We start from the raw sequence: 11,159 nt of genomic DNA on the forward strand, positions 1-11,159 counted from the left end.
CCTCTCCTCCTGCGCAAGACCCCATGCCCCGCGACCACGAGAGAAACTACGGCTTCACCCAGTTTGCCCTGGAGCTGAACGAGCTCACGCCCGAGCTGCGGCGGGTCCTGCCTTCCACCGACACCCGCCTGCGCCCCGACCAGCGGTGAGCAGCACCCCGGCACCGGGGAGGGGGGGTCGCTGAGGCTGCCCAGCTCATTACAGTGATGTCGTGTGTGTTTCCCCTCCACCGCCAGGTACCTGGAGGAAGGCAACGTGCCGGCGGCCGAGACGCAGAAGCGCCAGATCGAGCAGCTGCAGCGGGACCGACGCCGCGTCATGGAGGAGAACAACATCACGCACCAGGCTCGCTTCTTCAGGTCCGGCACGGGGTGGGGGGGGGGGTAGGCAGGGGGGGGACTCCCGGGGCACCCTGTGGCTCAGGGGGATGCGGGGTTCTCAGGGAATGGGGGGGGGAGACCCCCCTGGGGGTCCTGAGGGCACCCCAGGCGTGACAGCCCCCCCCCCCCACTGTCCCCAGGCGCCTGACGGATGCCAACGGCAAGGAGTCGTGGGTCACCAACAACACCTACTGGAAGCTGCGCCTGGATCCCGGCTTCGCCCACCTGGACAGCGCGGTGCTCTGGTAGCGACCCCCCCCCGTGGGGTGCTGAGCCCCCCCCCAGCTCATCACAGCAGTGGCGCTCAGCGGCGGGGCTGGTCCCCCCCTGCACTGGGGATGCAATGCCCACCCCCTAGCCATTTTTGTCAGTGTTTAAGCAAAACTGTGATATAAAAGGCGGAGGGGGGGGCACAGGTAGTGCCTCCCCCTGACCCGGGGCAGAGCCTCGGGGCCAGCTGGGACGCTTGGGGGCAGGGGCTGGCCGTACCCCCCTGCCCTGGGGGCATAGGATGCCTGGGGTCCCTGGCTCGCTGTGGGGGGGGGCGCAGCAGGGGACCCTGGGGTGCCCGCGGGCGGGCAGACCCCTCTGGCCCCCCCCGGCTGTGCACAGGGGCTGCTCTAATAAAGACTGCAAAGAGCTGGGGTGTGCAGAGAGCTTCCTTCTCCCCAGCACCAGCCCTGGGGCTCAGGACCCTCTTCCTAGCCGAGGATGCCTGGATCCCCCCCCCCGGTGGGGGGGGGGGCACGAGTCCCGTAGCCCCCCTGCTGCCTCAGTTTCCCTCCCACCTGCCCACAGAGGAGAGCGAAGAGCCGTGCCCCACAGCGTCCCTTTATTGCGAGATATGCTGCTGCCCCCAGCCCCACGCCAGGCACGTGGGGGCTCAATAAATACTTCAGCATTAAAAACCCCCCCTTAAAAACCACTGACGACAAAAAAAAACGCACCCTCACCCCCCCCCCAACCCCTCCCCACTTGCCCCCACGGCCCTACCGGGGTGGCACCGGGGGCTGATTGTCTGGCTGTAGCCCCCCCCCACTCAAGTCTTCCCAGGATATGGGTGTTAAATAGGGGGGACACACACACAAGACCCCTTGCACCCAGCTCCTGTGGCCTTGGGGTGCCCGAGGTGGGGGGGTCTGAGCCCCCCCCCGGTGCGGTTCAGTTGCCGTAGAAGCCATAGTAGCCGCCGTCGGCACCCGGGTCCTTGTCGTAGAGGTCTCCGTTGCGGGGGTGGGGGGGAGCTCTCGGCGCTGGAGGGGTACGGGGGACACCCGCCGCCGTTTGCACTCGTACAGCCCCGAGTCCGAGGAGTCACCCGAGGTGGCGGCGGGGGGCTCGGGGGGCCAGCCCTCCGCCTCCTTCCCCTTTTCCTCCCGGGGCTCCCGGTACCAGCCCAGAGCTCCGGGGCTGCCCTTAGGGCCGTACTGCCCGGGGCTCCAGCCCCCCCCCCGCCCCGAAACCCCCCGGCCCCTCGGGGTAGTAGGGCAAGGAGGGGTGGGGGGCGGGCGGCAGGGCAAAGGGCTTCACCCCGTAGGGCACCAGCTTGCCCCCCCCCGTACCCCGCTTCGTAGCCACCGTACTCCAACGCCCCGGCGGTGGGCGGCTGCTGGGGGGTGAAGTACCAGCGTGGGGGGGTCCTTGGGGGGCAGGGGCAATGGAGCCCCCCGCTCCCCCCCAAAAAAGCGCCCGGGGGGCAGCGGGTATTGCTCGGGCAGGAAGGGTTGGAAGCGGGGGGCTGGCAGGAGCTGCTGGCAGCCGGGACCCTCCGGCGGAGATGGGGTGAGGCGGTCGCCCTCCGAGGCTGCGTACATCCTGGGGGGGGGACACACACACAGGGTGGGAGTGGGGGGGATGCCCTCTTGCCAGCTGGGGCTTGGGGGACTGGTGGGAGGGTGGGGGGGGACACACACACTCACGAGTCAAAGTTGTCCCGAAAGCCTTTGGCGAAGGGGTTGTGGTCAATCTTCAGCTGGGTGATCTGGGGGGGGGACACGTGGAGCTGGGGGGGCTGGGGCTGCTGCCAACCTGCGCCCCCCCCCCGGGATGTCCCCCCTATCCCTTTTCCCTTGAGCAGTCCCCACCCCACCGGAGTCCCCTGCTTGTCCCAGGACACCCACCCCAGCACCCATGGGGCTCAGGCACAGCTCGGGGCAGGGGGGGGGCCAGGCTGTTCTGGTGGAGGAGGACTGGGGTGATTTGCTGGTGGGGGGCATTGCAGGGTGCTGGGATGCTAAGGGAATGCAGGGGGGTACTGGCGGGGGGGGGGGGTGTGCTGGGATGCTGAGGGGATGCGGGGGGGGTGGCAGAGATGCGGACAAGGGTGTTGGCGGTGGGGGGGGCGCTGGGGGGATGCCATTGGGGTTTCCCTGATGCTGGGGACCTTAGAGGGTGCTGGGGGTGTTACCAGGGGCTGCTCTGGGGGGGGGTTTACTGGGATTGCTGTGATGCTGGGACGATACTGGAGTGTATCAGTGGTTTCTGTGGCCCTGGGAGGATGCTGGGGGGGGGTACTGGGGTTCCATTTCTTCGGGGGGGGGGGCTGTTTGGGGGGGTACCCCCACGCTAAGGAGAGGGAGAGTGTCTCGTACTCACATCGGCATTCTGGTAGGCTGTGACGGCGATGAACTGGGTCTCGGGGAAGGCGAAGGTGTGGGTGTGCGGGGAGGGGTACGCATCCTCGCCCTCGCCCTCCTTCACCTCCGTCACGTGTAGCCGGGGCTGGTACTTGTGCAGTGACTGCAGCACGATCATCTGGGGGGGGGGGGGGAGGTTTGGGGGGGCAGCAGGCGGTCAGGATGGGGGCATGCGGGGAGCCGGCAGAACGTGGCAGGGCGGCGGGACCTTTACCTGGCCAACGTTGTTGGATGCGCCCTTGTTGTTGGTGAGCTTCAGCTTCCCGAAGGAGACCTCCTGCCGCATCCAGTGGGCACCCGTGTTGGGCGAGTCGGGGTGCAGGTAGAGGCGATTCCCTGGGTGTGGGGGGGGGGTGTACAGGAGGGATGGGGTTACCCCCTGCACCGTGAGGAGGAGGAGGAGGAAGGGGATGGTGGGGGGGGGCAGTACCTGGCATGTTGCCCTCGGCTTTGCCGCACTGCACCCACTTGCCGCCCTGGTAGCGCCAGTGATGCTGGTCCACCAGCACCACGTCCACGCAGATGCTGTAGTGGGCCACAGGGTTGAGCCCCGAGAGGTTGAAGCTGAGGAAGGGGAACATGCGCCTGGGGAGGGGACAGAGGCACAGACACTGTCAAACACCCCCCCCCCCCTCGGCTCAACCCCTGGTGCAAAGGGCTGCATGGGGGAGTTTGGGGGGGGGAGTGGAGATGGGGAGGGCGGCTCTGCTTTGCAGAGTGGTGATGGGGAAACTGAGGCAATGTGATGCCTGGCACCCCCCCCCACCCCTGCCCCGCGCCCGGCTGGGTGCCCATGAGAAGCTGACTGACCCCGGCAGCTGGGGGATGCTCTCGGGGCTGATCCCCCCCCCCGGCATCTTCCTCCCCCTCCCCAAGCACCTTCCGGATCGGAAACCAACACCGCTGCTATTTCGGGCTGGGCGCCAGCCTGCGCCAAGGGCAGGAAGGGGACAGGATGGGACAGCCGGGGGGACCCTGCGGCCCTGGGGGGCTGCACCTGCCACCCCCTGTGGGGCTGCACCCCGCTGTCCCCCTGCACTTGGGGGGGGGACCCCAAATCCCAGCCCTGGGATTAGGGATCTGACTCCCCCCCCCCATCCCCTCCAAGTTCAGTCCCTCCTTTTCCATCACCGGCCCCAGTAGCCCCCATTGCCGGCTGGGGTTTGCAATGGGCCCCTGAGCTGTGGCCAGGGTCGCTGGTTCAGCCCCCCCCAAGCAAAGCTCGGCTCTTCGACCGCGGTATTTCGGCACCTGCTGGAGTTTTGGCTTTTGGTGGCCGGAGATGGAAACCAGCCCCAGCACTGGCACCACCAGCAGCCCTGGCCCTGCTGCCCGGCCACCCCCGTTAGTGTCACTTGCGTTAATGAGCCATCGCCGGTGGGGAGCAGGACAGACTCCCCCCCTTCACAGACTGACATGGGGGACACGGAGGGCCCTCAGCCCTCCTCCCAGCTTTGCCTGGGTGAGATACACATGAGGTGATGGGGGAATTCATCCTGACACCCCTCTCCCTGAGGGAAGAGGGCTGGGGGGGGACTGCAGCCCCCCCCACACACCCCCGGCCCCCTCCCTCTCTCCTCCCCTCTTCCTCCCTCCTTTGGCTGTGCCGCTTCCCGTCTGCGGGTACCCAGTGGGCGAGGGTGGGGGGCAACTGGCGGCGGCGGGGGGCTGGCTTCGCCCCCTCCCCATTTCCTCGAAGCGCCGGTGTTTCTTATAAAATGGGTGCTAGGGCTTCTCCGAAAGGGCCCCAGAAAGCCTTGCCTGGCCGAGGGGTCCCGCGTGGGGCTGGGGGCTTCCACCTCCCCCTGCGCTAGAAGGGAACCCAGGTGTTTGGGCAGGGAGGGTGGGCTGCTCCCCGGAGCTGACCTCAGCCCGGCCATCATCCCAGCAGGAGCGAGGGACGGAGCCGGCAGCAGGGCTGCCCACCAGCAGGATTCACCCCTGGCAGGGGCTGGGCTGGGGGGGGGGTACTTTGCCGCCCTGCCAGCACAAGAAGGGGGTGTCCTGCCTGCCCTGGCAGTTCCCAGCCACCCCAGTGCACCAGGGTTTCCCACCAGCCCCCAGGCAGAGACCTGTGAGCTCATGACAGGGATGGCACGATGCACCAAGGGGGCTGCTGCACCGGGAAGCTCAGCCGAGCCCCCCGGGACCACTGTCCTGCCCCTGCGTACCGGCGTGGGGGGGGGCCGGGAGGGCCAAAACATGGGTGAGGAGCAAAGCGAGGGGCTGGGGCCGGGAGTGCACGCAGCTCCGGGTGCCGGGGCAGGAGCGTGGGGGATCGGCAGTGGCCCCGGCAGGAAGCATGGCTCAGGCAGTGCCGCAGCACCGGGGAAGAGGCATGCAAAAAGCAGTGGAAAGAGTGCATGCAGCCTGCGCCGGGTGCTGCTGACTCAAAATTGCCCTTGTGAGAGAGAGGGGAGAAGAAAAAAAGAAAAAAAGAAAAAGAAAAAAGAAAAAAGAAAAAGAAAAAAGAAAAAAGAAAAAAGAAAAAGAAAAAGAAGAAGAAGAAAAAGAAAAAGAAAAAGAAAAAAAGAAAAAGCAAGCAGTGCTCGTGACAAGGAGACACACATGTGCTCCCCAGGGCATTCCGGGTACCCCAGGGTCCGGCCAAGCCCTGGCAGACCCCATCGTGCCACTCGAGTGCCAAAAGCGGGCAGCCCCCGGGGCTCACATCTCCTCTGGAGCGAGCGAGACACGGCCGTGTGGAGGGAAGGTGGTTCCTGCCACCGATAAAAATTGCAGCCACATCAAAGGGCGGCAGCGAGGGTCTGAGCTGCCTCCGAGCCCCCGCCGAGCTTTCACAGGGTGCTGCCTCACTGCCGCCGAGGTCAGGGTGCCAAAGCCCTCGCTGGCACCGGCTCCCGGCACACCGGCAAGCCGGGGTAGATGGCTGGCCATGGGGCGAGCAGCCAGGCTGGGTGTTGCACCAGCCCTGAGCTGCTGCAAGGAGCAGGGAGGAAGAAAACAGCCTTTTTCTGGTTTTTTTTTTGCACCTTGCTCGCTCCGACACCGCCGGTTCCCCGGCTCCCCGAGCCTCACGCTGCCGGCGGAGCAGAGAGAGAGTCACAGCTCAAACGCTGCCGCGGTGCAAACCGCAGGGCTCGGCCGGGGCATGGGAGGGCGGGGGTAAGACCCGAAACCATGCACACCTCGCATTTATTTTTAAATCCCCCAGCGCTCGAGCTCCTGGGGCTGCTGCTTAGGCAGGACTTAGCTCCCCTGGGTTTGGCCTTTGCGGTTTGGGAGGTGCCATGGCGGAGTGCAGGATGCCCCGGCCAGCTCACCCCCCCCCCTCCTTGTGCACCCCAAAAACTGGTGGGCACCCCTGGTTTCCCTCCCTTTGCATGTTTGTTTCTGGAGCCTCTGGAAGGGGCGCTCAGCTCTCGGGCTGCCCTGAGGTTTGTCCTTGCATTAACCCCTTGACTCGGGGGGCTGGGAGGGGGGACGGAGAGTGTGGCCATGGGGCAGGGGAGCCAGGGGACACGGGGAGGTGGGGGCACACCGGCACATCCAGGGGACATGGGTGTCGAGAGGACGTTAGGTGACCTGGGACCCTGGGGATTTTGGGGTCACGGGGACACAGAGAGCAGGGACAGGGGGTCCAGGACGAACCCAGGTGGAAGGGAAATCTGGGGGCCAGCTGCCTGCAAACCTGCCTGGGGCCAGGAGAGCAACAACCCCCCCCCAACCAGTGGTTCCCCTTCCACCCAGCCCTGCCTGCACCCCCGGCAGCACACCGAGGGGGCTGCAGGCTTCCTGAGCCGCCTCCTCTCCCAGTGGCAACCCAACACGCCCCAGCCCGAGCGGCCGCAAGAACCACGGCCGCGTGGGAGATCGGCGCAGCCCCCGCCGCGCTCCACCTGCCCCCTGTGCCCCCAACCGCATGGCTGCGTGGCACAGCTGTACGGCACGGCCGCTTGGCATGCCACGGTGACATGGCATGGCTGCACGGCGATGCATGGCACGGTAGCATGGTGCCACGTGGCTGCGTTGCACAGCTGCACAGTTGCATGGCACGGCTTCTCGGCACGGCACGGCTGCACGGCACGGCGTGGTTGCGCGGTGCTGCGTGGCTGCGTTGCACAGCACGGCATAGGTGCATGGCGCAGCTACATGGCTGCACGGCACAGCACGGCTGCACCGCTGCTTCCAACCCCGCAGAGCTGCCAGCTGGGCACCGGGTCCCCCCAGCCCAGCCTGCATGGGAACAGCAGCTGCCAGACTGGGCAAACCATCCCCGAATCCTCCTGAAAAGGCAAAGCCAGCCCTTGCGTTCCCCCAAATGCACGGCCACCCCTGGCACCCCTCAAACCAAAGCCAACCCTCGCGTTTGCCAAATGCAAACCCAGCCCTCGTGTCCCCAAAGCTGTCCCCCCAAAGGCAACACCAGTCCCTGTGTCCCCCAAGTCCAAAGCCATCTCCAGCATCCTCTCCAAAGGCAATATCCTCCCTTGCATCCCCAAAAGCAAAGACAGCCCCTGCCCTCCCCCAAAGGCAGCACCGAGTCCCCCCCCAAATGCAAAGCCAGCCCCTGTGATCCCCCAAAAAGCAAAGACAGTCCCGGCTTTGCAGCAAAAACCCATGGCAGGAATTCCCCGGGCCCTTCGCAGCCAGGGTGGTGGTGAGTCCTTGGGGGTTTCCACAGAAATCCTGCCCTGCCTGAGCCCCAAGAGCCGCGGGAGGCGGAGGAGGGATGGGGACCCGCGTGGGAAACTGGCAGGAAATTATTCTTGCTGGGGACGAGTGGGTGCAGGAGAGCGTGGGACGGCGTGGGACGGCATGGGATGGCACAGGACGGCACGTCAGAGCCAGGGTTGGGGGCAGGAGAGGGCAAGGAAGGTGCCAGCAGGGTTAAATCCCAGCACCCGACCAGGTTCGCCCCAGTGCTGCTGTCTCTCACCCGGCCTGAGCTCCTCTCCGTGGGGATGTGGGGGGCTGCGCCCCAGGGACACGGGCAAGGAGGGACCAGCGCAGCCCAGCAAGATGGGGTGCCTGCACCCCCAGCGGGACAGGACACATGCCCTGCCCTGCTCCAGACCCCCCCGGTCTGGTGGGTGCCTGCTTTGGGGCACGCGTCCCCCTCGAGCCCCCGCTTTGGGGTTTTTCCTGTGTCTCAGCAGCGCTGCAGCCTGGCCCTGCACACAGATTTTTGCAAAAGCAGCTCGGGGTTGGGGGAAACGGATGTTTTGTGGCTCTGAGTTTGACATCTCTCCGGAGCTGCGTTGGCCATGAGCCCCCCCAGCACAGAGCATCTCCCCCCCAGCCCCTCTGCAGAGCCGTTGGGGAGGACGGAGCTGGAAAAAGAACCCCAAAATCGCCTGGTTTAAGGCTGGGAGCCGGTGTCAGAGCCCAGACATGCAGCGGGGCAGCGAGGACGGGATCTCCGGGGGCACCCCAGTTTCCAGACCCTCACCACCAGATCCTGAGCCGCTCTGACGCAGCGGGGATGGGCACTGCCCCAGCACCTGCCACGACGGCTGGGGAAGGGAGAAGGAAAGCAACGGGGCAAATTTCAGGGGGTTCCTCTATGACCTGAATGATGGCGGGCGAGAAACAACCGTTTGGAGGGCCCAACACCCCTGCCACCCCTTTGGCCCATGCTGGGGACACGTCATCCCATCCGTGACGGTGCTGGTTTGCTGCTGAGCGGCCCCGAGCCCGGCGGGGGGAGCAGGCCTGGGAACGGCCGTGATAAACCAAGCGGCCCTAACGCGTTTAGACTTCCAACACATTAAGCAGGTTGGTCTCAGCATCGAAGTGACACCGTCTGTCTCGGCCGAGGGAGGGAAGAGGAGAGGGTGCAGAGCATCGCTGCCGGCAGCCCCCACGCCCAGCTGGGCAGAAAAAGCCCCCCTGGGCGAGGGGATGGCGGCAGCAGGGTGGGGGGGTCTCTGCCAGCTGCCCCACACACAGCGGGCGCGCTCTGCCCCGTCACCCCCTCGCCACGGATTTTCAGGAGCCGCGGCAGCCCCTGAGCCCAATCCGGAGGGGGCTGAGCCCCGTGCCCAGCACCACCACGCTCACATACGCCTCCTCGCCACTGAGACCTCCCAAACTGCAGCCCGGGGCCTGGCTCCCCCCACCCACATCACCCCGGTGTGGGACCAAAGGATGGGCTCAGGGTGGGCACCAGCATTTTGGGCTCCCCTTGCTCCAAGTCAGGGCAACTCCACGGGCCCCCCAGGGCCAGTATCGCACCCGGTCCCCCCCAGACCCTGCAAGCCGGGGTGTTGGCAGAGGTGAGGTGAATTTTAGCCCCCCCCCCCCCATTATCCCCCAGCCCCTTCTCCAGCCCCAGGAGCCCACAGCCTGTGAACACCCCAGGTGGGAGGCAGCACGGAGGGGACAGCAAGTGCCCGGCCACGGTGTCACCGACAGCTGTTTGGGCACCCAGGACGTTGCCGAAATGCTCCCCCTTCCCCCGGCACGGGGGGGGGGCACCCGGCCTCTGTCTGCCCCACGGAGCACTGTGGGGGATTTCCATCCCGGAGGGAGGACAACAAGTAGAGGGGGTGTCACCCACCCACCCACTGTGCTCGTGGGGTGGCCAGGGCCGCTGGCACCCTCCCGGGCCCCAGCACCGGGCTCTCACTACTTGTTGCAGCGTTGAGCTCTGGATCTGGCCCACGGGTCGAGGCCGGATAAACGCTGCCTCCAGGCCCCCGGCATGGGCACCATCTCCTTGAGCTTCCCGGCACAACAAACCCTGCCCGGGCACGGGAGGTCTGGGCCTCCCCTCTGCCACCCCGACACAAGCGGGGACACCCCCCAGACCCCCTTCTCCTTCCAAGAAGCCTCAACTCTCCTAGAAAATGAGACCTGGGGGGGGGGGGCTAGTCCACTTTGCTCCCCTACTTTTTTCCTTTGCACAGACAGACAGACATCACCCCCAAACCCACAGGGACGGGGATCCCCTCTTGCACAACCCCCCCCTCCCCTTGCATGGGCAGAGGGGGACCCCCAGCCCCACAAACATTCCCCCCCCCCTCCAGCCCTTTAGGGAGACAAGGCAGGAACCTCCAGCCCCTCGACCGTGCCGGCCACCCCCTGCCCACCCTGCAGCCCCCCCCCCCCAGCCTGTCCCACACCATTCTCTGCACCCTCGCTGCCAGCGTGCCCACCCCAGCACCCCCAGACTCCCAACCCGCTGCTCCCCGATGCCCGTGCGGGTCCCAGTGCCGCTGCCGGTCTCTGTCCCGGTGCCCCACCGGTGTGTGTGTGTCGTCCCCCCCCGGTACCCTGACTCACCTGCCCTGCTTGGTGATGATCATCTCGGTCTGGTGCTTGTGGAACTTGGCCCAGAGCGGGTAGTTGTTGAGCATCACCTGCACCTTCCCGGCCGCCCGGTACCCGGGTAGGGCGCAGAGCGGTCCGGTGCGGGGGCACAACGGAGGGGCCCCGGGGGCGTAAGCCCCCTCCGCACCCGCGTACAGCTCCGCACCCCCGTAACCCTCCACCGAGTAACCCTCGACCGGAGCTGCGGCGGAAGGCGGCTGTGCCCGGTAAGGAGGGCACGGTCCCAGGAACCGGCCGCCGAAACCACCGGGAGCTCCGTAAGGTAGCGGGGGGGCTCCCGGCTCCGGTCCCCCCCCATCCCCGTAGTAAGAAGAAACGGCGTCCCGGGGGCCCGGTGGCTCCTTGGCGAAGCTGGCGGTGCCGCTGAGCATGGGGGCGGCGGGGCGGGGGGCTCCGGTGCCCGGCTCCAGCGCGCCCATGGACGGGCGGGGGGCACCGGCCCCGCTCAGCCGCTCATGGGGGTCCCACCGGCGGCCCCGGGACCCGGAGCCGGGAGCCTTTCAGCGGTGCCCGCCTCGCCGGGTTCCCGCCGCCCCCTCCATGCCCGGCGGCGAGGGAGGGGGGTGGGGGGGGTGGGTGGATGGATGGATGGATGGATGGATGGGGTGAGGGGGGGGTGGGGGGGAGCCGGGGCGGCCCTGGGAAAGCCAAGGGGGGGGGGCAAAAAAAACACACCCGGAAAAAGAAGAAGAAAAAAAAAAAAAAATCCCAAACACCCGGAAAGCCCCCAAAAGTGCCGGGGGGGGGGGGGGAAGGGGGAAGGGGGGGGCCGGCCCTGCCCCGCTGCTGCCGGTACCGCTGCCGGTGCCTTCACGCTCTCCACCTGCCCATCCCCGTGGCCCCGCGC

The 11,159-nt window shown here is 67.0% G+C and overlaps 2 protein-coding genes across 2 annotated transcripts in view; one reads left to right on the forward strand and one right to left on the reverse strand.

The window, feature by feature from the left end:
* Nucleotides 1-1,019, forward strand: part of OSBPL7 (oxysterol binding protein like 7) — a 7,801-nt gene extending 6,782 nt beyond the window's left edge. Inside the window, 4 exon segments of the mRNA XM_052785324.1 lie at nt 1-13; nt 16-145; nt 237-359; nt 521-1,019. The exon segment at nt 1-13 is cut by the window's left edge and continues 126 nt beyond it. Of these exon segments, the coding sequence (XP_052641284.1) occupies nt 1-13; nt 16-145; nt 237-359; nt 521-629 (375 nt within the window). The 3' untranslated portion in view covers nt 630-1,019.
* Nucleotides 1,020-1,466: 447 nt separating this feature from the next.
* Nucleotides 1,467-10,842, reverse strand: TBX21 (T-box transcription factor 21). Its single transcript, XM_052785886.1, is given in 11 exon segments — nt 1,467-1,613; nt 1,615-1,647; nt 1,649-1,831; nt 1,833-1,937; nt 1,939-2,016; nt 2,018-2,195; nt 2,300-2,361; nt 2,976-3,134; nt 3,231-3,352; nt 3,447-3,601; nt 10,265-10,842. Coding segments are annotated over 11 exon segments (1,614 nt in total). The 5' UTR covers nt 10,732-10,842; the 3' UTR covers nt 1,467-1,541.
* Between the last annotated feature and the right edge of the window lie 317 nt (nt 10,843-11,159).

This window comes from Harpia harpyja, chromosome 4 (genome assembly GCF_026419915.1).
Source record: "Harpia harpyja isolate bHarHar1 chromosome 4, bHarHar1 primary haplotype, whole genome shotgun sequence".
NCBI lineage: Eukaryota > Metazoa > Chordata > Aves > Accipitriformes > Accipitridae > Harpia > Harpia harpyja.